The sequence below is a fragment of the Corylus avellana genome, chromosome 4, assembly GCF_965113065.1.
Source record: "Corylus avellana chromosome 4, dhCorAvel1.hap1.2, whole genome shotgun sequence".
Taxonomy (NCBI): domain Eukaryota; kingdom Viridiplantae; phylum Streptophyta; class Magnoliopsida; order Fagales; family Betulaceae; genus Corylus; species Corylus avellana.
The window spans coordinates 30,959,623-30,987,358 of record NC_142493.1 but is presented as its reverse complement, the minus strand read 5'-3'; the positions used below and the strand labels follow the sequence as shown (position 1 = coordinate 30,987,358).

The following is a 27,736-nucleotide window of genomic DNA, read 5'->3' as shown; positions in this document are numbered from 1 at the left end:
TATTATATATATATATTAAGGATTAGTTGAAGCTGTCATGTTATTATTGTAGAATAAAAATATAATGTCTAGCCTTACTTTATATAAATCTCAAAGTATTCTCTAACTAACAAATAGTGCTTGATGCAACAAAACAATATATTATTTCTGCCTTATATATTCCTCTAAGAAAAGAAGATGGTTCACCAATAATTTAATAAAAGGCTTTAGAGATTAAAAATAAGCTAATTCTCAAAAGATCAAAAGAGCTTCTCTTAATCTTTTTTAAAAAACAAAACAATGACAAGACTGAGGCCATTATATCTTGCACATTCAAAATTATCCTTAACAAATAAATGTTTTTTAAAAGGTCTGTAGGGGCCGGGCCCCCACTGGTCCTAATGTAGCATCAAGAATGGGCAGTGGGCAATGGGTTTTGATCTCCCCATATCAATATATCATCACAATTATGGCACCCATCACAAGAAAACAGAAACATCTAAAATATTAGGCGAAGAACTGTGATCACATGGTGAAAGATTTGAAATATTTAATTAGGTTTTTCTCCCTATAGTTTACTTTGCTGACATGGCAAAGGGGATGACGTGTTATAGATACGTGGTTTAGACAAATGACGTGATAATTCCTGCGTTTTAATTAAGTCAGTAATTAAATTGAAACATGTGTTTTGTATTTTTTTTTTCCTGTCCATACAAGAGAAGGGAGAGAATTCGAACTAGTGATCTCCACTTCATTAGGCGTGGTCTACAGCCGATTGAACTACCCTTTGAGAACAACATGTGTTGTTATATAATTAGATTTGCCGAGGCAAACCAATGGAATCTGTCAAGATTTCGAATAAAACATCATAGTAGAAACTTATTTGTTATTTTCACATACTATAGGAAGCTCTCAAAATATTTTTATACTACAGTGAGCTTATTGCAAATTAGTGTAACCACACAACTGATTCTACACTTTTTCCTATAAAGTAAGGGAATAATCAATCAAATAAGAGAAAGCCACACGGGACTAGAAATTATTTATCTAAAGTGCATAAGCACTTCGCCAATGTTATGGTATAGTAACACACTATGAATATGCTCCCGATTTACCTGAAAGGGGGGATATTAGCATTCTATTTCGGGCCTCATGTCAAGACCCCTTTGGGAGGCAATGGCCTTATATATAAACTCACTAAATCTAGCCCTCACCAAAAGAATCCATAAATGAAGTCTTTCCCCCAAAGAGTTTCACAATCTCTGCCTGTTGAGTAACCACGAGCAGCTTCTCACAACAAAATTTCCAAAATAAGCCAGAAGAAGATGAAGAATGAACCTTCAAACCTTTCAGCAGGAAGATGCACCTGTGGTCTCGGGTTCCACGAAGCATTCCAAACAGTTTCTAAATTGAAAAGCAAGAAAATTTCCCTCCTTAGACATGAAAAACTAGAGTAGAAAGAAACAATTGGGTGAAAATATCCTGTACCAAAAAAATGATACAGAAAAGACAAGAAGCAGAAATTACTTCATGGCTCAATATCAGGCACCCCCAATAAGAAGGAACTTTGATCGCTGGATCCAAGGAGTGGAATGTACTCTGATCCTCTCACATGAGCACTAAAGCAAGCTACAAAAACAACTTAAGTTAAACCTGAAAACCAGTAAAGTGGAGTTATGTACCTAATCAGAGAAATCTTATACAGTTCATCATGCACGCAAAATACATTCAAAGCTGACATTCTCATTTTTATTAACCAAAAAAATGTTACGGTTGAATAACTCTTCAGAAATATTGTTCAGATTTCAGAATATTTCCACTCAAAAATTGGAAGTTCACAAATAAATAGTTAAAAGTAAAGGGGAAAGAAAGACTCGAGAATAATTAACTTTTCTGATTTCTTGCCAATATCTTTCAGTCCCGCCGGTCGTGAGTTGTGTCTACCTCTAAAAAGAAACATGTTAATTTTTTCCAACTTATCTGAGATGTTGACAAGCACCTTAACACATACATGCATGCATGCTACTTTACCATCAAAGCTCATGTTTCTTATTATATAATCAGTTGAACACTTGCTAATGCATCCACAAACAGATGTGCACTTCCCACGAGTAATAATGTCATATATAGTGCTCAAGTTTTAAAAAGTTCAAAAGTATACTCCCAATCAATAGCCTCTTTCCATAACGTCAAATCTGTCAAAAATCCTTTTCTACATCAATATATAAATGAAGATTCTGCATGTCTATTAGTACTTTTTATTATTATCTAGATCATGTTAACTAGTAATACTCTACAGGATTTTAACATGTTTCATCTATTTGAAATATAACAGGTCATGCTTACAAATTTGGGCAGGAAATTTGTCAACACAATACCATTCTCTATTTTCATTACACTTTGGAGCATTGTATCCATCTTTGTCTTCATATCAGAACTATCATCCATATCTGGGACTAGAAGAGTCAGCATCCTGTAGATATCACGTACAAACCTGCATATCTTCTCAGCAAAGTCAAGTTCACCTTCTGGTATTCGACCAATCGCCAACCGCATCAGCTCTCCAGTCAAGTCTGCAAGCTGTACAAGAACACTAAGCACCTCTTTTCCCAAAAAAAATAAAAATAAGGAAAAAATAAAAAAGTGTGTGCAATCTTTAGACAGTTAGCCACGTAGTTAGTTGTCCAGAGGTCAAATAAATAAATCAATTTGACCACTTTAATTGCCATGAGATTAACTACATCTACAAAGAATACACCATACTGGATGTCAACATATGTCCCATAGCACCACTGATGTCCCATTCAGATTTCAGACACAGAACCATCAATAGTCTATCATTTACAAAACAAAATATAATTAAAATACCATAAAGTTAATTAAGGCAATTACCCCCAAGAGATAGTCAAGGACATTAATCTGCAAAGGCTCAAAAGACGGATCACTAAGTGGTAACAAAGTCGCATTCATCTCATCAAGATTCAAAAGAGTCCCAGTTTTGCAGAATTTACAGAATGTTGCAGCTTCAACATATTCTTGTACCTGCAACCGGCCAGGCATAAATTGAGTCAACTTAGCTGTATATTTCAGGGCTAAGAGGGCTTCATAGGTTAGGAAACGAAAAGGCTACCCCAGGTGAGTATGCTCGTCTTAGCTTCCAAAAATCAGACCCTTGCAGTTCTTTCACTAGTCGAGACATATACTGATCTGTCACAGCTGCCAAATCCTTTTCTGCCTTCTCCAAAACTTCTTCTTTGTTGTGTTTGCCAATTCTGTTTAATATGAAATTGAAACACCAATTTGTTAGTGTATATAAACAAGATGAAGCCCTAGTAAAGATAAAATTGCCACGATATTTAATATGGTAGCTCGTGGGGTGGGTGGTATTTTAATGAGGTTCATGAGTTGTACAGGGTGAGGTTAATAAAAAATATCAAGAGGGGCTAGGCAGAGTTTGCTAGTCATACCAAATTTGAGGTAGGAAACAGCTCCAATATTAGATTTTGGCATGACTCGTGGTGTGTGAAGATCAAGCCCTTAAGGAAACTTTCCCAGATTTGTATAGTTTAGCTCGCATTAAGGATGCCTTCATGACAGATCATTTGGAGCTTTCTAGTGGCTTTAAGTGGAAAGTAAGCTTTATCAGAGCAACTCATGATTGGGAAGTGAATGTCTTTGTTTTTCTTTTCAATTTATTGTACTCTTCTAGAGTGAGCCGGGCAGGTGAAGACAAACTTTGTTAAGTCCCTTCAAAGAGAGGGTCGTTCCACGTTATATTGTTCTATAACATCCTTGTCCCTAATGATGGTAGTCCCTTTCTTTGGAAGACTATTTAGCGGAATAAGGTTCCCATAAGAGCAACATTCTTTTCTTGGTTGGCAGTCTTAGGGAAGATCCTCACGATGAATAACCTAAAGAAGCGGCATATCATAGTGGTGGATTGGAGTTGTATGTGTAAGAGGTGTGGGGAGTCTGTAGATCATATTTTTCTCTACTATGAGATTTATAGTGCCTTATGGAATGTTATCTTTAATCGTATTTGACTAACTTGGGTTATGCCTAAAAAGGTGGTTGATCTTTTTGCTTGTTGGAAAGGGTTGAGTGGCAGTCCCCAAAGTGCAGTAGTGTGGAAGATAATACCGCCATACCTTTTGTGGTGTATTTAAAGGGAAAGAAATGATAGGAGTTTTGGAGACCACAAAAGGACAATGGTGGATCTAAAGTCCTTTTTCTTCAATACTTTTTACCAATATGCAGCTACTTTAGACTTGCTAATTTGCTTTTCTAGACTGTTTCTCTCTTTCTAGTTAGGCATTCCTTTTGTATACCTAAGTTGTGCCTTTTGCGCTTTTTAATGATATATAAAAATATAAACTAAAAAATAAAAAACTCCCACCCCCCCCCCCCCCCAAACACACAAAATCGGGAAGGAAAAAAAAACCATTACCTGTGCACCTGAAATATGACCTTTTTGCTGTTAATGGTGATGTCACGACTTGCTTTCACCACTCTTTCACGTTTTTCATTCTACAAAAGAAAAAAGAAAAAAAAAATAGTAATATGGGTGGGCAGTGCCAATAAATGAATATTTGTGGCAAACCACATAATGCCAATAACTTTTATTGTGCATAACTACAAGCTTGGGTATTTTGCAGAATGTATCCTCTTGTAGAGTGTTACAACTTCACACAATTTTTTATGATGTAATGATTCATTAAAAACCACCAAATGGGGTGAAAGTGTTATGACCCAAGGAAAAGCAATAGCCATATCTGTGCTATCACCTCAAAAGGACTAGTTATTTTAAGCTTCCCTAAAATCACTTATAAAGCCTAACTTCACCTAATAAGTAATATGTGACTTGGTACTCATGAGTGTCTTTATAAACCACCCATTTTATGTGAGCTATTCATCTTCCTAATATGGGACCGAGGTGTCAAGTTCATGTCATGCAATGCTAACAATACCACATGGCATTACTAGGTGACTCTGGTGTCATTTGTTATGACTCAGGTCAAAGCGCTAGCACATCTACTCTATCATCTCAAAAAAACTAATCAATTTGGAGCTTCCCTACAATCACTTATAAAGCCAAATTTCACCTAATAACTAAGAAATATGTAACTTAGCATCCATGAGTGTCTTTATAAACCACTCACTCTATGTAAGCTACTCATATTCCCAATATAAGACCAGGATGTTACAAAATGGCTACATGGAATTCACGACCAGGAACATTGACGACCTTATACACTTTTTCTTGTACACCCTTTTCACTTGGACTGCTGGTTGGCTAGCGCCTTTAGTGATCAGCTTCCCTGACTTCCTTTTTATGTTTTCTTCTTCTTTTTCTCTATCTGTCACTCTCTTATATACTCCCTGTATACTAGGGTTGCGCTTCTCTGCGCTTTGATTAATACATCCTTTTTACTTATCAAAAAAAAAATGGCTACATGGAATTCATGCATCCGACTTCACACGACATCCACGCCCATGTCCAGTCATATAGTTATTAAGTAAAAGTACCTAATCAAGCAACTGCACTATTAGGCTGAATGCTTAACGCCAAGGACCTACCATGCAATTGTACTTTACAACTCACTTTGTTCACATCCTCATGCTGTGTACACATATTAATTGTCTGTCCACATATTTCACATGCAATGTGGTGGACCATCAAATGTAAGACAACATGTTGGATCAATACACACAGATTTGGAGCAGTCATGATAGGAAAGAAAAGTAGATTGATGCACGACCAATAACTATTACAAATAAAAAGCACTACCATTTTTAGCTAAAAGCTGAAAGAGCTGAATTCTGGACAATCCTAAACATTGGAACGTGCAAGTGAGCATTTTAATTTTTAACTCTTAAAAATCACTTCTGTGACGATTGCAGCTTAACCATATATTCATTGATTAAGACTCGAAAGCAATTAAATGGGAAGTTTTAAGCTAGCATCCAGGTTGCATCACAGAGTTGGGCAATTTTAAAAAAATGAATTCAAAACTACCATTAATTCTTGGTTCATTGCTTCCATCATAGATCAAGCACATTGACATAATACACAGAGAATCAGGTACAGTTTCCATGCTTTAGACGAGCTTGGGTAAAGAAGTAATCCCTTTTTTTTTCAAAGTTAAAAATAAAATATATAAAAAATAAAAATAAAATAAAAAAATAAATAAAAAAGGGAACAAGGAATTGAGGCTATCTCTATCATAAAACAGAATAATTCTAATCCCACCATAAAAAGTTCAGCTCAAAGGGGCTCATTGGAGAAGAATTATCCATTGTGGAAGCCTAAAACTAGGCTTGGCCCTTACTCAATATAAGAAGTATATTTGGTCCAATAAGTCTCCAAGGTATTAGACTGTTATTAGTAGATAATTATTTTAGCTATTTATTTTTTTCCGGTACAATGGGCTGGAGGTAAGGAAGAGGGTCAACCGAATAAGGAAGCGGACAATTGGCTGGAGGTAAGGATGGGTGAAGCAAGTGGTACGGGTGGCAAAGTGTCTTGTAGTCTGGATGGGCTTGATGTGTATTGTACAGACAAACAGGCATGGACGGGCAAGTATAGAATTTGTGCTTTGTAATAGGGAGGATCCCTTTGTTTGTGAACCTTTGAATTGTTTCTCCCCTAGCGTGTTTACCCAACCTGAGTGTTCAGAGCCTATGGCTTCTAGTTGGGTCTTGCAGAAGGTGAAGGATATTCGCCATTTTATTGGTCTATCTTGTGATGGGTTTGAAGGGCAATTTATGGAGCTGTTTACAGCTATCAAAGCAAGTCATAATCAGGAGGGATGGGTTTCTAACTCCAAAACAGTCTTCAGAAGTAATAGAGAGTTGGAAAGATTATCCTGCTCGATAAACTATGATTCAACGGGTGGATATTCAAGCCGTAGCAGAGTAAAGGGGAGCGGTATCTTGGTTTATCCATGAAGCTCGAATTGTTATCATGGAATTTACTCAAATAATGGGAAGGCAGATGTTATTTGTCTTCGGGAGACCAAGATGGAGCTTATGTCCTATAGTATTGTGCTTAGCTTATGGGGTTGCAGTCATGTAGATTGGGGTTGTTTGGATTCAACAATCGTCATTGCAAGTGCGCGTGGTACCTAAAAACGACAGTGAGGGGGCTTCTCGCTCCCAATTCCTTACTACTTTTAACACGACAAGCTCTTCTGGAGAGAACTTGAAAAGTAAAACAATGGGTATAACTATTTTTTTCGACGAAATTTGGTGTTTAGTTTATTCATGAACAACATTCACAGTCTAGCAAAGAAGTATAGCATTGTAATAATTGGCAATTTTATACAATACAGTAATCGACATGGGAAAAGAGGGGTATGAGATAAAAGAGGCATTACGAGGCTGTTGAGGTATTCGGCGTATTTGCCGAAAGCGTCCTTCATGGAAGACTCGGTGGTAATTGTCCTCGACCTTTTCACTGAGCTCTGCAACGCAGACGTCCCTGCAACTGTTGCTGCGTAAGTGAGAGTATCGGTTTAGCGCTGTTAATCAAAGCACGGAACAGAGGCATGTGCGAGAGAGAGAGAGAGAGAGAGAGAGAGAGAGAGAGAGTTACATTGGTGGAGGCGGTGGGGCTTGGTTGCCATGAGAGAGATCCTGTGAAATGCAGTGGAGTAGAACATCTGTCTCTACTGGACACCCGAAGCGCCTTCTCTACCCTCGGGTAGGAACTATTAACCTTTTTTCTTTTTTCTTTTTTCTTCGGAAAAATATAAAAAAAACCTCTTAAACTAGCAGTCGTTTTCGATTTAGTCCCCTAATATTTCAACAGTGATAAAGTAGCCGTCCAAACTACCAAAGTATTGCATTTTAGCCACTCCATTAGTCAAAACCGTCAGTTTGGACGGAAACTGCAAAACGACGTCATTTTGTTGGAGGCTACTTTATCACTTTCTAAACATTAAGGGGCTAAAATGAAAATGGTTGGTAGTTTATGGGGCTTTTTTATATTTTTCAAAAAAAAAAATCATAAAAAGGGCATTGTAATAACTTACCCATAACAAAACGACGTCGTTTTGTAGTTTCCGTCCAAACTGACGGTTTTGACTAACGGAGTGGTCAAAATGCAATAGTTTGGTAGTTTGGATGGCTGCTTTATTACTTTTGAAACATTAGGGGGTTAAATCGAAAACGACTGATAGTTTTGTAAGCTTTTTATATTTTTCCCTTTTTTTCTTATCTTTTTTTTTTATTTTAATTTATTTTTTTAATTTAATTTAGAAAGCGGGGCTGAAAGAAGACCAATATAGTTAGAGGGTTGCTAAGCATCTCAATATTTTTTTTCAAATTTCCTTTTCCAAATGATCTAGACCTCACATTCATTTAAGAAAAAAAAAAATATATATATATATATATATATATATTTATTTATTGACTAGACCAGATCATTTGGGAAAAAATGTTGAGATGTCCAGTATTATCCATATAGTTATTCTACCCGTGCATTACAATAGTTGCATCTTCCCCTTAAGAGCAGCGCATGAGATGCCTATATAATGTAAACCGCAAACGCTTTCTCAAGTTCAACTAAGTGACCAAGTCACAACATAATTTTATATGTCATTATTGTGTCTCTCTTGTGTTCCTCAAAATTAATATGATTTTTAAAATCACCATTGAATTTATAATAGATTATTATTTAATTTTAATCCAATTATAATTTTAAAGGTCACATTATTTTCTAAGGAACACAAATAGAACAATTGGCATTACTTTCTATCCAAACGCAAAACAACTAATGCTAATATGATTGATGATTTTCATCCTCAGAGTCAACCTCTCATTTTAATACATATTCAACCGCTTTAAAAATTTTATTGAAACCACTAAATCACCACTACTAATGTGTGTGTGTGTTTTTTTTTTTAATAGATAGCTTATTACTATTGTGATTATGAACAAGTTAGCATTGAATCCTCAAGTTTATCTAATTTAATTTTGTTCAAACCCACTTTATTTAATTTTACTTTTCAAGCAAATTAGATTTTTGTTTACAAGTTATTCAATTAGTTCATTTATTTATTTGTTATGACATAAAGTAAATATCTTTGCTACTCATTAGTTATTTAATTATTGTTAAAAAAATTTATTATTCTAAGTAATAAGATAAAATAATTCTTATTTAAAATAAGTAATACAAAACATTAACTAGTGTTGTTCTCAAGGGGTAGCTTGCTTAATTAAATGTAAACCACACCTCATTAAGCAAAAGTCACTAGTTCGAACTCCCCCTCACCCTTCCCTTGTGTGGACATGTCAAAAAAACATTAACCAATGCTCCATTCAATTTGTCGTTTTTAATTAAGGGTGGATTGCACGTGCCAATTTACTGGAGATGTATCTAACAACCCAATCACATATTGAAAATGTGAAGAGTGGCTTATATAAAGTGGATTATTTATAAAAATAGTTATGAGTGCTAAGTTTTACATTGCTTAATTAATGGGTAAAACTGAACTTTAGACAGGATTATAGAGAAACTCTAAATTGATTAATCTTTTTGAGATGATTGTCCAAGTAGGACTGGATTTTTCATGAGTTAAAACTTAAACCCTAACTGGAGTGGTATATCGGTCATTTCAATAGATCGAGTTAAAATGTCTAAATTACCAACCTTCTTTTGTCCCAGCGGGAAGTAGAGAGACCAGTGGCGGTCGGTCAGAAACCGTTGGCTGGGAAAAAAAAAAATACAGTTCAGGGAGAGAGAGAGAGAGAGAGAGATGGTGAAGCTGGTGGTGGCGACGACGACGGACCCCGCGTCCATAAACCCGGCCAACGCGCTTTTAGCCATGCCCGGCTGGCATCCAGGCCCTTTCTTCCAGGTTCAGTTCCAACCCATATTCCACCAAGCCCTTGAATTTCCTTTTTCATTGATTGCATATTTCAAAATTCTGTTTCTTAAGATTGTTGGTGATTACTAGGAGGATATGAAGAGCTTCGCTAACGAAGAGGTGAGGCTAGTGCTCCACGACAAGAGCATAATTGTGGAGGATCACTTGGACCAGCGCTGGGAGGAAGCCACCGGCGAGCCCGTCGACGAGGTCATCTTCCTCAGCAAACATACAGCCGTTTCCAACCGCCCCGCGCTCACTGTTCACCCTATCGGTGAAATCTCCATTTCCCTTTTGCTTACTTTTACTTTCTCTGATTCCCATTATGTTTATTCTTGAAAAGATGGTTATTTTTTCGATTCCCTCGAGTGGCGCAGGGGTACCTCACTTGAGGGAAGGTGAAATTCCGCCACAGGGTGGGAAGCCTGGATGGGCGGCTCCACCCAGTCCTCGGATTGGCCCCTGGCTGAGGCTGTTGAAGAAGATTGCTCATTCTCATAATTTGGTTCCTGAGTTTGAGGTATATTTTCTCTTGCTCAGCTCATTCAAATATGATTGTTCTTTTTGACATTTGCGTTACCAAATATGTAGATTACTTTGGAGGGTACTCATCATGGACCGGTGACTAATAAACCAACTATGTTTATAGAGATTGGTGAGTCTTCTCTGTACTTCTTTTCTGGTTTGTTTTATTATCTAGTGAATTTCATGGCACACGAGTGTTTTCAAGTAATTGATATATGACTTGTAGTTACTATGGTTGTGTTGTTCTTAAATTGCCTTCAGTTACAGAATTCTGTGCAAGAGTAATAGATTAGTTGTGGTAAAGCAATTCGAGACTACTAGAAAATTTAAAGGTGCAAACTAGCATATATTGGAGGGTGAGAATTTATTTATTTATTTATTCCCGTCTTCTTAGGTGAATTCATCTAGAATTTAGTTATTCCTGCAAGTGTGTTCATTGGTCTTCTTACGTTATGATCATAGCAATTTAATCTGACTTCTTCTTGCCCTCAATCAATGTTGTCCAATTTCTCACAGTTGCATTCTTTTTTCTTCTTTATTTCTCTTGCCAAACATCCTCATTTTGTTTTTTTACCTCTTCATCTAACAACCTTCTGGTTCGTGGGGCATGGCTGACTTTATAACCCCACTTTTTAAAAATATCTGAAGTATTTGATAAGCATCAGTCATGACAGTCCAGAATCCAAATTTCGGCCAGCCGACCTTAAGTCTAGTGTGGCATTCTTTTCAACCCTTATATCTCATGGATGATTGATTTCAGATGATAATACTTGGTGGTGCCTACCTTAAGTCTAGTTAGCATTCTTTTCAACCCTTATATCTCGTGGATGATTAATTTAGATGATAAAACTTGGTAACTCATCTTCGCATCTCTTGTTCCTTTGACAGGTTTTGTGCTAAGTCATGGTTTTTCTTCTTTTAGGAGCTTTTAGTGTCAAATGACCTTTCTATAGCTTGACATAGTGTTTACAACTTCACCACTTCTATCATTGAAAGCTATTTCAAAAGTTAAACAACGGTCATAATGTGACCAAGCATGGAGAAGGAGGAATGTTGTGTTTGGTAGAGAGCTAGTGTATAACTATTAACGAACCTTTTTGAAAATGAATCTTGGTGAACTAGGAAAAATTGAATAACATGGTATCGATTTTTCAAATGGTACAGTATTGTTTCATTCTTCCTCTTTTATCAACTCACGAACATGTTCATCCTAATATTTTTTTAGCTATGTTGAAGATCTGAGTTTTTTTCATTTTAGCCCAAAAAGGAAAATTTGCATATCTGGGCTTTTGGCGTAAAATGTTATACGGAATATGTGGTTTTTTTTTGTGTGTGTGTGTGTGTGTTGGGTGCTATTAAAAGATACTAGTCAATGAAAAATATTATTCTGGTCAACTGAAAATTACACCTGAAGTGGTGGAAAATGCATAAGTCATTTTCCGGAGAAACAATCCTCTCTTCTCTCTATTTCTCACATTTTTTTTTCTCTCCTCTCTCAGGACACTCCCTCCTTGGTTCTTTGTGCCACCACCACCGCCTTCCACTTTCTCAATACTCCACGGGCTTTGGTGTTGCTTGTTTATGGATTTTTTCCATTGAAATTTGTTGTGCAAACGAACACTGAAAATTCATTTTTAAGGTTTCAACCAAATAAAAAGAAAAAAGGAAAAAATATTTTTCCAAAAATATCTTCTATTGAGGGAAAACATGTCCTGTAGAAACAAATCGAGCCTTGATATGTGCTAGTTTTCAGCTGGAAATGCATATTTTGAGCTTCTGCCAATCTTATATTACATTTAATTTATTTGAATATTCTATTTTATACCTAATTGCTTTCTTCTGGTTGATATAGGTAGCACAGAAGAATACTGGAATAGGCAGGATGCAGCTCGTGTTATTGCTCTGGTGAGTATCACTTAATGACTTAAATTTTTTTGAGCATCAGTCACTGACATGTCCTTTTTTTTAAAAAAAAAATTACGTTTTTTGTGCAAGCAACGTCCCTTATTTTTTTGCCGTTTCTTAATTTTCTAAGTTTTGGCATGTTCCAATCAATGAGAGTCACGATCATAGTTCTAGTGTTAATGTTACTCACGCAAATTCTCCAATGTGCTGCAGCAAAGTCATATGACTGGTATGGATGACATATGTTCATATATTTCCACCTTAGTTATTCTCAACCATTTTTTTTTTTTTTTCAAATTAAGGATAAATGTATTCAATCTGCATTATGACAAGGGCTTGTTAGGAGTTATATAAAAATGAATTCTTTTTACTGAAATTTGGTTGAACTGGTGGTTGCAGCTAATCACTGAAGGGCTTGGGCTTGGAGGAGGTGCTGCTGTAGGAAACTGGAGCAGGTGCAGTCCAAAAAGAACGATTCTCTTATGCTATTTCTTGATCAATTTTTTGATGCAAAGCCTGATGTTTGCATTTTCATTCTTGAACCAAAAACTCAATTATTCTATATAGTAAACTAGTTTCATTTTCAATACCCATAGGCCTGCCTTTATTTCTGCCCCTGTTTTACCACTTCCCATACGTGATTTTGTGCATTCTGTTTTAGTTGATAACTCATTTGGTAAATGTTCTTTTTAGTGCGTTCCATTTTTCAGGTTGGACTTGGGCTTCTTTAACTTATTTCTTTCTTCTGGTTGTCATGTTGATATGTTCTTATGTATTACTCATTCTAGAAATAGAGAATAATTATGCGATAAAATTTATTTTATTATGATATGCTCTTGGCCTACAATATTTGTCTCTTCTTATTGACGATGCTTCATTAACATCAATTTTGAATTTTGTTGTGACCTAGGGAGAATGATAATAACAGAGTCCTTCTTGGGATAGGTGGTGGACATTATGCACCTCGGCATATGGACATAGTTCTGTAAGTTACAGCCATCCTGCAGTTTTCGGTTCTCTTGATTCTTTAAAATATGTTCTTACTATTATGTATTAGTTTGTGACTTTGAACTCTAACCTTTCAAATGGGTTGACCATGTGGATGTGACTATGCTAAAAAGATCATTTCAAGCTATGAAGAAACATCTGAACTCAGATTTTTTTTTTTTTTGGTTAGTGTGTGTTGTTATGGGGAAGTAATGTTTGCATCAATCTTGGGTCCTTTTGCACTATCATAGGTCTTTATTGTTGAGAGCTCATATAGTCTAACTGTTATTATGCTATTTGGATGTCTAACTGAAGCATAGATAAATCTATTCTCAATTGATAATAGTTAAATAGTTTTTATTTCACACCTACTCTGAAAATGAGTCATCTGTTGATTGTAAATATAGGAAAGATGGTGTTTGGGTGGGTCACCTACTTTCCGGATACTCCTTGCCGATGGAAGATCCAAGCTTGTCAAAAGTAGAAATAAATGCAAAAGAGGTTGGCGGGACTTGGAGGGAATCAATTAAAGCTGCATTTGAGGCTACAAGATTGGCTTTCCCTGGTGGGGAAATTATTGCACATCTTGATCACAAGTAAGATCACAGAGAAGAATATTTGGTTTAATTGCATGACACCCATTATAGTATGGTTTAGCTATATAGATGTACTGTTAGTGCTAAAAATTGCATTTGATGATTACTGAGATCTAAATATATGTTCCGACGCTTGAAACTCTAATGCCGCTGATGCATATTAAGGAGGGTTACCTAAATCATTATTAAAGCACATCTAGATCACAAGTTATGGTTATTTGGCTTAACAAGTGTGTTTTTTTTTTTTTGGCACGTGAAACATTGATGTTGGTAGAGATATGAGCGCAGAGTATCTAAAATTGCAGTCTCTGAGCAATGAGCTTCAAATTATGAACAGCATAAAGTTGTAGGACCATAAGTATGAAATTCTAATGCAGTGGTGCAGCTAGATGATTACAATTTACCTTTTTGGGTTCTTTCCTTGTTATTCACTCCTTTTCTTGGAAGATCATTTGTTTAGCATTATAACTTTGCACATTCTTTTTTAAATGAGATTTAGGTATATAATTACATAATGCATGAGCTGTTAGGTTCCCCAATTGTTTCAATCCCTCAGTTTACCTTGCTACTTACTGGTTGCAGGAGTTTCAAAAGCTGGCAGAAGAATGCTATAACAGGGTTCCTAGGTGAGCAGAACATAAAAATTGGCAAACCAGCGGACTTCTACTGATTTCTGAAGAACATAATTGTTGACAGCATCATTTTCCCAGACAAGGGTTGGGTCAAAATTTTGTCAGCTTATTATAATACTTTACATAATTACATTTTCATTTGATATGGTATGTAGATGTAAGTTTTAATGACAAAAACTATAAATTAAAAAAAATAATAATAATGAAATAATGAGTTTAATCCCGTATAAATGTGAGAGTTTGTGTTTAGTAAAAACAAAATAAGAAACAAAGACACCTGCTGGAAATTGTATGCTTTGATGGGGCCTGCAAGGCCTGACTAAAGCTTCTGCTCAAAGTCAAGTAATTTACAGCCAGCTGGAAAAAAAAAGAAGGAAAAAAAGAGAAGAGAATATGAAGAAAGGACAAGACCAAAGCCAGCACATACCTGTGAGATGAAGTGGTCTCCATCTATTGGATGTTGACTTGTATTTTTAATATTGTTGTCATTCTTTGGTGACCATGTTTCCAATAGATATTGTTGTCCAGCCATTCAAGCATTGCATTTGATAATATGTCAATTTAACCAATAACGTATTATAATAAACCTAATCAGACAAGATAGGTATGCTTTTGTTGACATGCACTGAGACATCAACCACATATTGAGAGATTTTTGGTATGTCCTGAAAGCAATGCTAGACAAATAAAATAATTTATCAATTTTTTATATTACAAAATGACATAATCGTTGGGTTTTACATGTAAATATATGACGTGCCAATGCATGCTCTTTTTTATGCAATTTTATAAAAGAATGCTTGCTTCACCACAAAGGCTTGACAAAGATTGTTTCACAAGGAAGGCATTCCTTTATTCATGATAACAATAGAGCATGCATGCCAATGCCACCCACAGCTCATTTCCGTGCATCATTTCCCTAAATTCCTTTAGAGTTACGAAGTCAAACACCAATCCAGTGGCTGAAGTCCATCATACGATTCATATTCATTGGCATTGTCTAATCCTACGAATCTGATTTTGAAAACATTTTTTTTTTCTGGGGTTGCTGATATTATCATCTTCTCTCAGAAAAATCCAAATCTAAAACCATCAAGCAAAAGAAATTGAAGTACAGCAATGCTCCCTATCCTTATGGGCGGGCCAAGTCTCCATCACAAAAGAGACAAGAGTCCAAAATATGTATACAAATTTTTCAGGAGACACACACGGGCACAACTGGAGCAGGTTTTGTCCCCCAATGGTCACCTCAATCAGGGGAGGCAGAGGTTGTCTTGAAGCTGGAACGTGTCTTGGCTGCTTTTGTCTTCAATCCTAATGCTCACCTACAAGGCTCATTGAAATGTGAAGAAAACAAACAAATATATCTAAAATTTAACAACACAAAAAGTGCTCTTTGTCTGTTTTTGCCCAAACCCCAGGTGCCCATATTTCTTAACCCCATAATTTCACCACTACTACTACTACTTCTTCTTCTTCTTCTTCTTCTTCCTCTTTTCAAAGGGGGTCTCATTAAATGTTGGAATTATTTCAGTACAAGAATTCAGGATTGTTTGTTGGTGAGACATATGAAAACAGCATTAATATCATCATATGGCAAATGTACCAATTGGAAGTATTGGAGTAGATGGTGTAATCATTGAAGGGTTGTTTGTGTCTCTAATTTCACCCATCAGTTTCAGATCATTGATGATCCATTTGTTTCAATTTAAGCCAATCTGGGCATTCGTATAATTGCCATTTACAATTTGTGCTGCTTTATTTATTCTCTAATCAGTTAATACAAAGAGAGGGTATGCAATTAATATGGGAAGAGAATAAGGGACATAAATCATATGATCATTTAGGTAACCCTCAAGTCACATTAAGCATTATACAATCGAAATAATTTGTTCGAGTAATGATATTCCATGAATAATGCTATTTGTTCGAGATTTAGATTTTCAATAAATTTGCTAACAATTTAAACAGCAAATATATCAGTGTATGTCTTGTTTTCGATCACATACGGCATCTGTCCCTATCGATATCAAGGTGTTTAGTTGATAGGCTTTCAATGTGATTTGAGTGGAAATCCCATGGTTACTAAATGTGGTAGATGGGATAGATGCAGGGATATATTATATAATATGATTTTTAAAAATATCTTTCTACAAATTTTTGCCATTGGTGTACTGCCAATGACAACTCATGAGCAGTACCTATTTATACTTATTTGTCCATTTTTAGACCGTCACATGAATTTAAATCCTGTGAGTGTAATAATACTCTTTCAGAAATTTTTTTGAATTTTTTAGATTTTTTTTTTTTTTTTTGACATGAGGAAGAAAAAGTGTTGTGAGTTGTTTTGTTGTTGGAGGAAAAAGAATTGTGCTTTTTTTTTTTTTTTTTTTTAGAAGAAAATGAAATAATTAAATCACTTAAAAAAAAAAAAACCATTTGTGCTATTTTTTTTCTTTTTAAAAAAGGGAAGAAAACAAGTTATTTCGTTTCCTTAATAAGACCAAAAAAACATGGACGATCAAATTTAATAATTTGAGAAACTAGAATTCTTAGAACATCCGCATTCATGTACCCTTTCAACATGGAACGGCTAATTGGGATAATTCCCAAACGTTAAAACATTATAGTACGAACTTATAAAAAAAAAATAAAAAATAAAAAATAAAAAAAAAAAACATTATAGTACGGGGTTGGTCCGAACAGTACCACATCATTTATTTCATTCATTCATTTGGACCACTTGCTGTTTTGGCCTGTCACCCTCCTACCCTGACCAAATACAGACCCAAGGTTTGCTATCCCTGGGCCCCCCCCCCACTCCCCCCCCCAGCGCACAATAGCAACCCATCACATTCCAGCCGCCACGTGTGAGCCAATCACACGCCAGGTCATGTGACGCCGGTGCTGATCCCAACAATAGCCCCGCTTCGGTAGTATAAAGAGCGTCGTTGATTCGCTGGATCCTGTCATACGATAAAATTCTCGATCCACACAACGAAATCATTCGTTTTCTAACTACTTTTAGTTAATAACAAATAATAAATTTAACCATTTCGTTAACAATTTATTAATTTTTTTTACTGGAACAGTATTGTTTTCTAATATGAGCTTTGTAATATATATATATATATATATATACTTTTGGGGTTTAAATTAAAAAAATAATTTTTATCTTAAAAAAAAAAAAAAAATAGTTTGGACCGAAGTAGTCGTCTACCCCATAACCGTTAAGATAGCTAAATCATTCCCAAAATTTAATAAATGGGTTGATAAACGACTTCCATAACCATAGGGTGGTTCACCACCTACTTTGGCTAAACCACCCCATAATTATGGTATGACCAACCACTTTAGTCAACTTTTAATTTTATTTGATGGTATATTTACAATTTTATAATGGCATTGTGAGAGATCGGATTTTGCATAAAGTGATATATTTGTTGAGAAGTGTTAGGGAGTCAAATAAATGAATTCAGAAAAAATTTTAAACTGATGGAGCTGACCGTGAGTGGCCGACAAGGAAGAAAAAATTGCATTTTTTTTTTAATTTAAAAACTCTTACCACGTCAGTTTGAAAATTTTTCTGAATTCATTTGTTTGATTCTCTATCATTTTTTATATTTGTTAGACACATATATCAGAAAGAGTTATTGGATCATTTCGAGATCTCAGGAATTTATTTATCACAAAATCAAATCAAATTATTTTTATTTTTTAACAAAACAGTCTATAATATGGTATAAAGTTGATTTATTATTAATGTAAGATATATGTTCTAATAGATTCAAATTTCTTTCAATAGGTGGAAATATTTAAATATGAGATAAATTAGGAAATATATAATTATCTTAGATGTTTAAATTAAAATTGAGAAAAAAAAAAAAAAATTTAACGAAGACCATCCATGTATTATTAAAATCCAACGGTGATCATTTCGTGCTCACAACGTCTGGAGTAAAGGCACCGTGTGTCTTCAAAAGGTGGGGACCCGTTGAAATATATAAAAAAGGTAAAAACAGAAGCAGAGATCCTGAAATATTATTTTATAATACAAAGCACCTCAGACAGAGAGAGAGAGAGAGAGAGAGCCAGCTCGAAAGAATCACAGATCGCCCATGGACTGCTCTGGGATCTTCAGAATCTGACACGGCAGCATCACACACCCAGGAGACTAGCAGATACGCCATAATTCTCTTTCTCCGGCGAACCAAACATAGAAACAAACAAATAAAAAAGTCTCCTCCGACGATGTCAAGCACGGTTTGACTTTCCAACAAAGGAGCTCAGATTCACCGCATCAATGCCAGTTGGAAAAGGAATTTCGGCTTAAATAAGGAGAGGGTCAAAGCCTCTACTTTACTTAAAAAGGGCTTCTGGTATATCGCGAAAGCTTGGTGTTTGGCGTTGCGGAAAGTGTTTTCCTTTTTCCGTGGGGAGAATATGATTTTCCGGGGAAGTTCATGGGCAGAGGTGAGTGTAAGCAAAATTGTGGGAACTGGGAAGATTGTAAAAAAGGGAGTGAGTGAAAGGGTGCGAAATTAAATGACATAACTCAGGCTATTAATTAGTTGGCTGTTTCTTGCTCTTCCATCTCTTTCTCTTTCTCTTTCTCTGTATTTAATGGTATTAACTGCTACCCTCCTTCCAGTTGACCTTTATTATGCTTTTCCAGATAAGGGCAAATATATAAATGAATATTTGTTACACCTTTGCCCCTCCCTCTTCTCTCTCTTTCTCTAAACCTCCGTTTGCTACAGGCGTGGAGCTCTTTCATCCCCTTCATCTTCACGCCGGCTTGGGCTTTGATTGATTCTCTTTTATTACTATCACTTTAATTAAACCCCTGAGGGCCTTTCTCTCTCTCTGATTCTCTACCACATAAGGTTTGCTCTCCCCTCTGTGCCTGTGCCTGTTCACGATCCGAGAGAGAATGATTCAGTTCTCACAACACAAAGTTCCCTTTTTTTTTTTCTTTTTTTTTTTTTACTTTCTTTTATTTTCCTGATTTGTTGGCTTAGTTGTATTTTTTTACTAGTTTTCCGATTTTTGAACTGTTTAATTTCTGGGTGCAGTGAGAGTTGGAGGGGATTGTCTGCTGTGGTGTGAGACAGAGAAAGGGTTGGTTCCTTCTTGAGCTGATCTTACAGGTATTACATTTCTTCTTCTTTTCAGTTCCTTTGTTTCTATTTGTTTGTTCGTTTTCTTTTGAATTCTTTTGGGTCCTGTTTATTTGGTGGGATCCGATTCAGATCTGTGACATTCTGTTATTTTGGTTTTTACTGATTTTTCGCATTAGATTGAAGTAAGATCCATCTGGGATTTTCTCTGTTAGCTTTTGGATATCTATTCTGGTTTTCTTTATTGTAATTGGCTTGGATCTAATCAGAGCCATCACACAAAAAGACGGTGGGAATTTCGTAAAAGTACTTATTTAAAAATGTTTTATTTAAAAAAAAATGTTTGGGTTATAATTTTGCTGTTGAAAGTTTATGGAAGCTTTCTAAAAGTTCCTACTTTTTTCCTTGTCTTCTAGTATTATTGAGAATGGGCTCAAGATGAGTCCACACAATCAGCCGAAAGTTGTTCTTCTTTCTTATATACGAAAATATATATATATTTTTTCCTTTAAAAAATAAAAAATAAAAAATAAAAACCCACCCGGTTAACCGAAACTTTTTCTGCCATGGAGATATCTACTTGTGCCTTATAGGCTTATACTGTATAACCCTGTTCTTGCTGCAATTTAATGGAGACGTGTTTGTTTCTGTGAATCAAAATAGAAGTTCCATTGAGCCTTGCTTTGCATTTAATTTAATTTAATATTGTTTGATGTTGCTCTGGTCGAAAACTCAGCAAGTTGCCTGTGTCTTTTTTCGTTTAGTTTTAACATGATGACTGCTCAATTGAAAATTGGCTATTAATAGATAATATTGTTTAGTTATAGCGAAAACAATGATAGGAACCTTTTGATAGGAACCTGTAATTTCTCCTTTAAGTTAATTGAAATAGTTTGTTATATCTAAAGGTTTTGGGTTGGTGTTTATGTCCAACATTGTGCAACGTGTCACTTTCAGTAATGTGAGAGTAACATTTATCCTTTTTTTTTTTTTTTTTTTGCCACGAGAAGTTCTAGAAGTGGGATGTTTTCATTACTGTTCTGTTGCCGACCAATGTTTTACATTTTTGATTTTATCTGTTCTGTTGTATCATTAGGACTTGCACTTCTTTTCAGTTAATGGGACCATTAAAATCTGTTGAATTAGAGTATATAAATATAATATGTGCTTATGGTTTCTTTCATTGCAGTGAGCCAGTTAGGTATTGTTGCTCCTCTGTACTAGAACATCTTTCTGTTCTATTAGTTTCAAAATAAGGCTATTTTACCTAAGTTGTCTTGCATTTTGATGGGCAGGGTCGTTTAGTTGCTTGCATCTACCAGAATTGTTGTAGGTGTGAAATATCAAATACAGTTGCTCCGGAAATTTCTCCCATCTTTCCCAGTCCATGTAAACGATGAAATTTGGTAATAACAGTCTTCCTCTTTAATTATATTCTTTTATTTAACTCCTGCATCTGGTGCATTCTTTCTTCTTTTCTCCGCCTTACAATTAGCAGTCCTACGTTGTAAAAGTTGGGAGACTGTAGAATGTATGAGCATCTGGGTAGCCTAAACAAGTTTGATGTATGACATTTTGTATACTCAAACTAATCTTCGTTGAGAATGGAGTGTTCATATGATAATTTGACTTCTTGGAGATGGGTTTATTGTTAGTTGACATGCCTTTTAAATGTTTAATCTAAAAAACTATATTTTCAAACTCCTAACTTTCACGGAATTCATGTTTTTATGTACTCTTAAGTTCTTCAACATGATACAGACCCTGAATGTTCTATCTTCCCCGGTTTCAGTTTTCACTGGCATTCCAAATTTTAATGTAGTTGCAGATAGTGAACAAGTGTTTTGCCATTCAGCTCTTGGCCATAAGCCCCGACCTTTTGAATACAATGACAATGCTCTGGACTCTGACACAAAGTCGGGAAACCTGATCATGAAGGAAAACTTAAAGCACACTGAGAAAGATGCACTACGCCTACCATATGCCATAAATGACGGAGATGGTTGGACTGCTATAGAATTTGACTGTTCTATGGGCATGGATGATTTAAAAAATGAAAACAAAGATGAGGTCAGAGACATTGTTGCATCACGTACTTATTCTTCCAGAAAAACAGGATCATTTGATGAGGACTCAGATTTTGTTATGGACAAAGGTGTTAAGGAGTGTGAACTGCCAGAATTGACAGTTTGCTACAAAGAGAGTATTTACCATGTTGTCAAAGACATCTGCATTGATGAAGGAGTGCCTTCTCAGGAGAAGATACTGTTTGAGAGTGGTTCAGATGAGAAAACTGTTTGTATTGATCTGCCTCTTGAGAAGGATCAAACCAAAGAATCCGTGAAAGAAAAAGAAGATATTAAGATGTCCACTCCAGATGGATTACAGATTTCAGCAAAAAATTCTAACAAGGATTCTGCTAATCAATGTGATTCGAAGGATTTAATGCAGACAAGGGAAGGTGCCACTGATAGTATTGCAACTAATTTCTCTGAAGAGATTTTTTTGCCCGGAAATAAACTTCCAGTGCTAGATATGGGCACATATACTTCCCACTTCAAGTCTTCAAACAATGACAGCAATAACGTTGAACAACAACCCTTTCAGGTTTGCTTCTCTTAGCCAAAATTATTGTGTAATATATCAAAACAACCTGTAATAATAGCTTGATTTTTAACTTTGCATGAGATCCACTTTGGAGTGTTCTTCATTTGATGGGTTGGTGAAAATGTTTCCTTTTAATCTAAGTTTGTTTTTGAACTGGCAACCACACTGCTTGCATGAGACTATTTACATAGAATTTGCCTTTACTCTTCTCTGAGAACAAAAAGGAGAAAAAAAAAGGGTGATTTTTAATGACTAGAATTTGATCAGTTGGAGCTGTGATATTCAGTCTCCAGTGATGACAGTATAAATTGTTGATGTTACTGATGGCATAGCAGGACAGCTAGCACTGGAAGTCTCTCGACCCTAAACCCTAAGTTTATGCTTGAGAGAGAGGTTGGCATTTGAGGATGCAATGTAAATTGTAATTGTTTAAATGCAGGTCTCTACTGAAAAAGCAATCTTGGCAAGCCCTGCTTTGGTTTCTGCTGCAGAAGAATCAAACGATAGCAGTGGGGATTCAATGTTGGCAAACACAACATTGGTTTATGCAACTAAAGAACCAAAAATTTGCACTGGGGATCCAATGTTGGCAACCCCTGCTTTGGTTTCTTCAGCTGAAGAATCAAAAAATAACAGTGAGGATGAAATGTTGGCAAGCCCTACTCACGTTTCTTCATCTGGGGAATCAGGCAATGGCAGTCCTGTGAATGAGTTAGTTTACAATAGCAAGGTTGAAAACGGAAGCATCACCTTTGATTTTGACTCTTTAGCACCCGCAGCTAGCAGCAGAGAGGAGCGTCTTGCAATCGGTGACAGTGAATGTCTTGAAACTCAAATTACATCAAAGCTTGAAGAGGGCATTCCTGATGCTCATACAGTTTCAAGGCAACTTCAACGCGGTCAGGGAGAAACGAGTTTTTCTGCAGTAGGTCACGGAGAGGAAAGTTTCTCTGCAGTAGGTCGTCCTTTAGGAAGTCTTATAAATTACTCCGGGCAAGTAGCTTATTCTGGCAGTGTCTCTCTTCGATCAGATAGCAGCACAACCAGCACGCGTTCCTTTGCCTTTCCCATGTAATCAACACTAATACTTCTTATATATCTCTCTCGTTATTTATTATCTCTCTATTCCAATTTATTACTAACACATTCATATTGCTTACCATGTCAACAGATTACAGTCTGAATGGAATAGCAGTCCAGTTAGAATGGCAAAAGCTGAACGGAGGCATTTCCGGAAGTGTAGAAATTGGGGGCAGAGCCTTCTTTGCTGTAGATTCTGATTGTTTCTTTTTCTATCCTAGGTTTAGTTAGAATCTGATTTATACATGAACAAGAATTTTATTTTATTGAGTATGATAAATATATATACATCCTCTTCTTGTTGTGGTTTCTCTTGTGCAGTAGATTTTTAGTGTCATGCTTTGAGTATGGCTTCATGCCTGCAAGTTGACATGTAATAAGTATCTTCTAATTTTCTCTCTAAGAAATTAACCTTTTCTCATCACAGAAAAATTGACCTCATAATCACTGCCATTAATTCATTGATCGACTTTTTAATCTGTAAATATAGTATATGTTCCATAGATGTTCTGTGGAAGGCCTCCCTATTGAGAACACTGTGTTGGGTTATCAGAATTTATCATCATATCATTTTGTAACAGGGCCAATTGGCACAATCCTTTTAGATGTTCACGGCATGGCGTCTGGATTCTCACAAAATCTTAAATTTATGGGACGTAAAGCAGAGATTTTGTTAACCATAAAGGACTTGAATCCTTAACAAAAGAAACCAAAAAAGAAAAAAGATTTTTGTGCCCATAAAGATTTTGTTTCAGTATGAACTAATTACTACAATTTTACAAATAATTTTAAAGGGATTCAATATAATCAACATTAATTAGAAGCCCATTAATTCATTGAAGGGACCAGTGATATAAGTTTTCTTTTTTCGTCAAACAATATTTACGTAGGATGAGGAAAACAAGGGGAGGAATCAACGCATTATTCTCTTAAATATTTAAGTTGAAGGAATTTTGACTATTTCTCGTGATTTAATAACGGTGGCACACGAAAAGACTAATATATAAGCTAATATTTTTATAGATATTTTAGAGTTTGGGATTCTTTAACTTTTATATACTTTAACATATTTTTTTAACTTTTATAATTCTTAGTACGAGTAATTCTAGGAACCACACCAAATATTTGAATGAATCAATATACATGAACTGCCCTGCCTCCTTTGGGATATGAAAAGTAAAGGGCTTCCTTTGGGATATGAAAAGTAACGGGTATGATCATTTTGAAGCACATCATCACCATGAAAACATTTTCTCCACTTGGGCAAAGAAAGATTGAGCTGTTTTCGTTGTTAACATAAAAAATTAGCATGATAGAAACTGGGGCCCCACAGTATTAGCTGATAAAATTAATTAGCAACCCCGAGGGCTTGAATGCTTCTAAAAAGGGATGACAATGACATTACTTTCCATGTATAGCTACTACTTGTTGTTTTGGAACTCTCCATTTTGAGCTTTGTGTACTCTTGTCTCTCTCTCTCTCTCTCTCTCTCTCGTGGGTTTCCTTTCCTCCCTTGGTGGATATAAATCAAACCCATTTCCTCATTTGGTTACATAAAAACAAGTCTTCCACGAAAGACTCCTAGTATAGTAAGTAATGGAGCCATTAGTTATGACTACGCTCTGTGTTGTGCTTTTGGCTTTGCTAACACCATCTGCTTCTCTGCAAATTCATGTGCAAAGGGGTAAATCTCTCTCTCTCTCTCTCTCTCTCTCTCTCTCTCTCTCTCTCTCATGATTATAATCTCATTACTTTTGCATTAATTACAAGCAGGCAATGAACTCCAGCATTCTCTCCCTGCACTGCCAAGGAAGCTCAAACTCTTTGAGATAACTGTAAGAATCTAATCTTCATAAAACCTTTAAACATCTCTTTATTTCTTAACTTCATTTTTCTCTTCTTTTCCTTAAAACGTACAGGTTAAAGGATATGGAGGTCAAGATTTCCACTCATACGACAGACATTATAAGGAACATGTTGCAGGTTCTCTCTCTACATATATAACTGGTTGAGTTTTTCCTTAAATACCAAATCTCTGTGGCCCTTCCTTTAATCTTTGTGACATGTTCCAGGTAAGTCGTCGAAGGTCGACAAAGAGCAGGTTGTGGTGCATGGAAGCAAAGGGTCGACGTGGCAAGAATGGATTGATGAGGGGGCGGACACGTCAGAGTTTTATACGATGGATTATTCCCAAGTAAGAAGACGACGTCCTGTACATAACAAGTCCATGCCGGTGGGTCCATGAAACGTACGTGTTGAATTGGATTAATTTCATTAATCCTGTTTTTGATACAAGAAATGTTATAATAATATAAATTAGGGAAATGAGGAACATGTCACTTCTTCTATATGCATTGTAGCTGACATTGCGGAGCAAGACCCTAGGACATGTTCAAAACAAAGGACCCTACTGGAGCGTCGTTTAGGGTTCTCTTTGTCCTATGAATTTGTACTTTCTTTCTTTTTTTAGTATGGTCAACATTAGATTCAACACGGTCGTCCAAGTTATACGAACCATGTGCATGCATGCCTTTTGTATTAGGTGGAAACCAAAATTAACATCCTTGATTATAGTAAACAATTTTTGTTATGTGATGAAGTGGGAGACCATCAACCTCGTTAAACCCCTATGTTGTCACGACGTGCATGCATTTGCCTGCCATATTTATGCAATTTTCCATTGATGGGGCTGTTGTTGCAATCAAGGAACACCTTTTAAATTTTATATATGTATATGAGCATGCCAATTACTTAATCATGGACTCCTGGTTAATTACTATGTACTCTTATCCAGTAATTAACTTCATCTCGTGCTGGGTTAATTACTGTGTATCATGATGTGGTCTCTTTGTTGAGCGGAGGAGATTTTGATTTTTGGAATTTTGATTCGTTGAAATAATGATGATGTGAGAATAAGAGTGCATGAAAGCAACATAGAAAATGACACCGAATTTACAGGTGGTTTGATGTTAGACATTTACGTCCACTACTTGGAATAACTTCTAAAGATTACATTGTGTTTATTAATTTTCTTTGTCTATAATACAAAAGTCCCTATTTATATATAGCGTATTTCGTAAATATAAATATAGTAATCAATTCCCCTTGATTTGATTACAATCCCAATATTTAATTACAATTAACTTATAAAAAAATATTTGATATCAACCTAATTATAAAATATACAGAAAATACGTCCATGTGCTATGAGAGATGATAGGTGAAACTCTTTATTAATTTGAATAATTTTATGTATTTTGTGTTGAAAACAATATTATTGTTCTCAATATGCACGACTTATATTAGCCATGGTCACGGCGGAAAGCTAAAAGTTGAAGAGTATTATGCTAATTTATAAGCCCATAAAAAAGGTTTTTTTGTTTTTTTATTAAATTCCTCAAAAAATCAAGAAAGGGTAAAAGACCTCAGAAGAAAAAAAGAAAAAAAAAAAAGAAAAAAAAGAAAAAAAAAGAAAAGAGAAAAGAGTGGATGCCATTTGACATGCTATGGGGGTTTAGGAAAAAACATGTGATGTAGCATGCTTAAAATCTTAAAAAATTACAAACTAAGGCACGACCCGCTAAAACATTAATAGAAATTCAAGGTGGCTGATATTAATTAGATATATGTGGGGATTTTTCGTTGTGGAGATTCAAACTCACGCTCTAATACATGTCTTGACCACTTGAAAATTTATTTGGGTCATTGAATCACCATCTCTGATAATTTTTATATGTTATACCTAGTATTAGAAACAATTGATTTTAGTTAGGACACTCACATTAATGGAGTAGTCAAATTTGTATGCAAAATAGCCCATAAAAACTTACTTTATCTTGTTTAGCTAACAAATTTTTAAAGGCGTCCAAAATCCGATTAGCTATATTTTAATCTATATTATTTAAATATTTACATTTTTTTTTATAAGGATTATATTTTTCCTAAAGATCATATTTTTCAACTTTTTGAAAAAAAAAACAAAGAGATGTAGAGAGAAATAGTAGGATAAAATTTTGGGAAAAGAAAGATGTGAAGAGAGAAATAAAATAGCTCCCATAAATAATGCCACTACATGTATCATTTTTTTTTAGCTAATCCAATAAAATATTGATTTTGTATCTTTTTTTTTTTGCTAATCTAATTTTGAATTTTTTTACAAATCTCCATAAACATTTAGATAAAAGTATTATTTGGTTAATCCATTGTGAATGCTGTTATGAGTTTGAAATGTTATGCGAAAAAATAAGGTCCTACTTTTCATTAGTAAAGGATGAAATTGAAAAGGATTAATTGCTTACGATAGCAAATTAGGGATTAATTAATTGAGGAATAAATAGTTGACATTACAGCTAGGATTGAGCAAAAAGGAGGAAATAGCGTTCGAATTAAGACTTGAGGACCAAAACGGTGCGTTCTCGGAAGTGAAACCGACGAAA

The 27,736-nt window shown here is 35.4% G+C and overlaps 4 protein-coding genes across 13 annotated transcripts; 3 read left to right on the top strand and 1 right to left on the bottom strand.

Annotated features, from left to right (window-relative positions):
• Nucleotides 1–893: 893 nt before the first annotated feature.
• Nucleotides 894–7,679, bottom strand: LOC132179009 (Translin family protein). Of its 3 annotated transcripts, none has more exons than XM_088515371.1 (8): nucleotides 7,574–7,671; nucleotides 7,356–7,465; nucleotides 4,427–4,506; nucleotides 3,110–3,251; nucleotides 2,872–3,021; nucleotides 2,358–2,559; nucleotides 1,507–1,608; nucleotides 894–1,383 (listed from the first exon to the last, which is right to left on the bottom strand). In XM_088515371.1, the coding sequence occupies exons 1-7, from the start codon at nucleotides 7,638–7,640 to the stop codon at nucleotides 1,508–1,510; spliced, it is 852 nt and encodes a 283-aa protein (XP_088371497.1). In that variant the 5' UTR covers nucleotides 7,641–7,671; the 3' UTR covers nucleotides 894–1,383; nucleotide 1,507. The 3 variants fall into 3 exon arrangements, with proteins under 3 accessions (XP_088371497.1, XP_059447599.2, XP_059447600.2); XM_059591616.2 differs by having other exon boundaries at nucleotides 895–1,383; nucleotides 7,356–7,471; nucleotides 7,574–7,679; XM_059591617.2 differs by lacking the exon at nucleotides 894–1,383 and having other exon boundaries at nucleotides 1,526–1,608; nucleotides 2,326–2,559; nucleotides 7,356–7,471; nucleotides 7,574–7,679.
• A 2,016-nt stretch (nucleotides 7,680–9,695) lies between these two features.
• On the top strand, nucleotides 9,696–14,739 carry GEK1 (D-aminoacyl-tRNA deacylase). Of its 2 annotated transcripts, none has more exons than XM_059590989.2 (9): nucleotides 9,696–9,839; nucleotides 9,951–10,122; nucleotides 10,226–10,368; nucleotides 10,440–10,503; nucleotides 12,226–12,278; nucleotides 12,678–12,733; nucleotides 13,189–13,263; nucleotides 13,673–13,861; nucleotides 14,444–14,739. In XM_059590989.2, the coding sequence occupies exons 1-9, from the start codon at nucleotides 9,738–9,740 to the stop codon at nucleotides 14,529–14,531; spliced, it is 942 nt and encodes a 313-aa protein (XP_059446972.2). In that variant the 5' UTR covers nucleotides 9,696–9,737; the 3' UTR covers nucleotides 14,532–14,739. The 2 variants fall into 2 exon arrangements, with proteins under 2 accessions (XP_059446972.2, XP_059446971.2); XM_059590988.2 differs by having other exon boundaries at nucleotides 9,720–9,839; nucleotides 9,939–10,122; nucleotides 14,444–14,737.
• Nucleotides 14,740–18,546: 3,807 nt separating this feature from the next.
• On the top strand, nucleotides 18,547–23,609 carry LOC132178691 (18S pre-ribosomal assembly protein gar2-like protein). Of its 6 annotated transcripts, none has more exons than XM_059591195.2 (6): nucleotides 18,547–18,966; nucleotides 19,569–19,643; nucleotides 20,909–21,019; nucleotides 21,406–22,220; nucleotides 22,660–23,291; nucleotides 23,392–23,609. In XM_059591195.2, the coding sequence occupies exons 3-6, from the start codon at nucleotides 21,010–21,012 to the stop codon at nucleotides 23,498–23,500; spliced, it is 1,566 nt and encodes a 521-aa protein (XP_059447178.2). In that variant the 5' UTR covers nucleotides 18,547–18,966; nucleotides 19,569–19,643; nucleotides 20,909–21,009; the 3' UTR covers nucleotides 23,501–23,609. The 6 variants fall into 6 exon arrangements, with proteins under 6 accessions (XP_059447178.2, XP_059447181.2, XP_059447180.2 ...); XM_059591198.2 differs by having other exon boundaries at nucleotides 18,547–19,379; nucleotides 21,469–22,220; XM_059591197.2 differs by having other exon boundaries at nucleotides 18,547–19,379; nucleotides 21,442–22,220.
• A 1,287-nt stretch (nucleotides 23,610–24,896) lies between these two features.
• RGF8 (root meristem growth factor) lies at nucleotides 24,897–25,545 on the top strand. Of its 2 annotated transcripts, none has more exons than XM_088516144.1 (4): nucleotides 24,897–24,984; nucleotides 25,074–25,135; nucleotides 25,220–25,283; nucleotides 25,373–25,545. In XM_088516144.1, the coding sequence occupies exons 1-4, from the start codon at nucleotides 24,897–24,899 to the stop codon at nucleotides 25,543–25,545; spliced, it is 387 nt and encodes a 128-aa protein (XP_088372270.1). The 2 variants fall into 2 exon arrangements, with proteins under 2 accessions (XP_088372270.1, XP_059445232.2); XM_059589249.2 differs by having other exon boundaries at nucleotides 25,071–25,135.
• The last annotated feature ends 2,191 nt before the right edge of the window (nucleotides 25,546–27,736 follow it).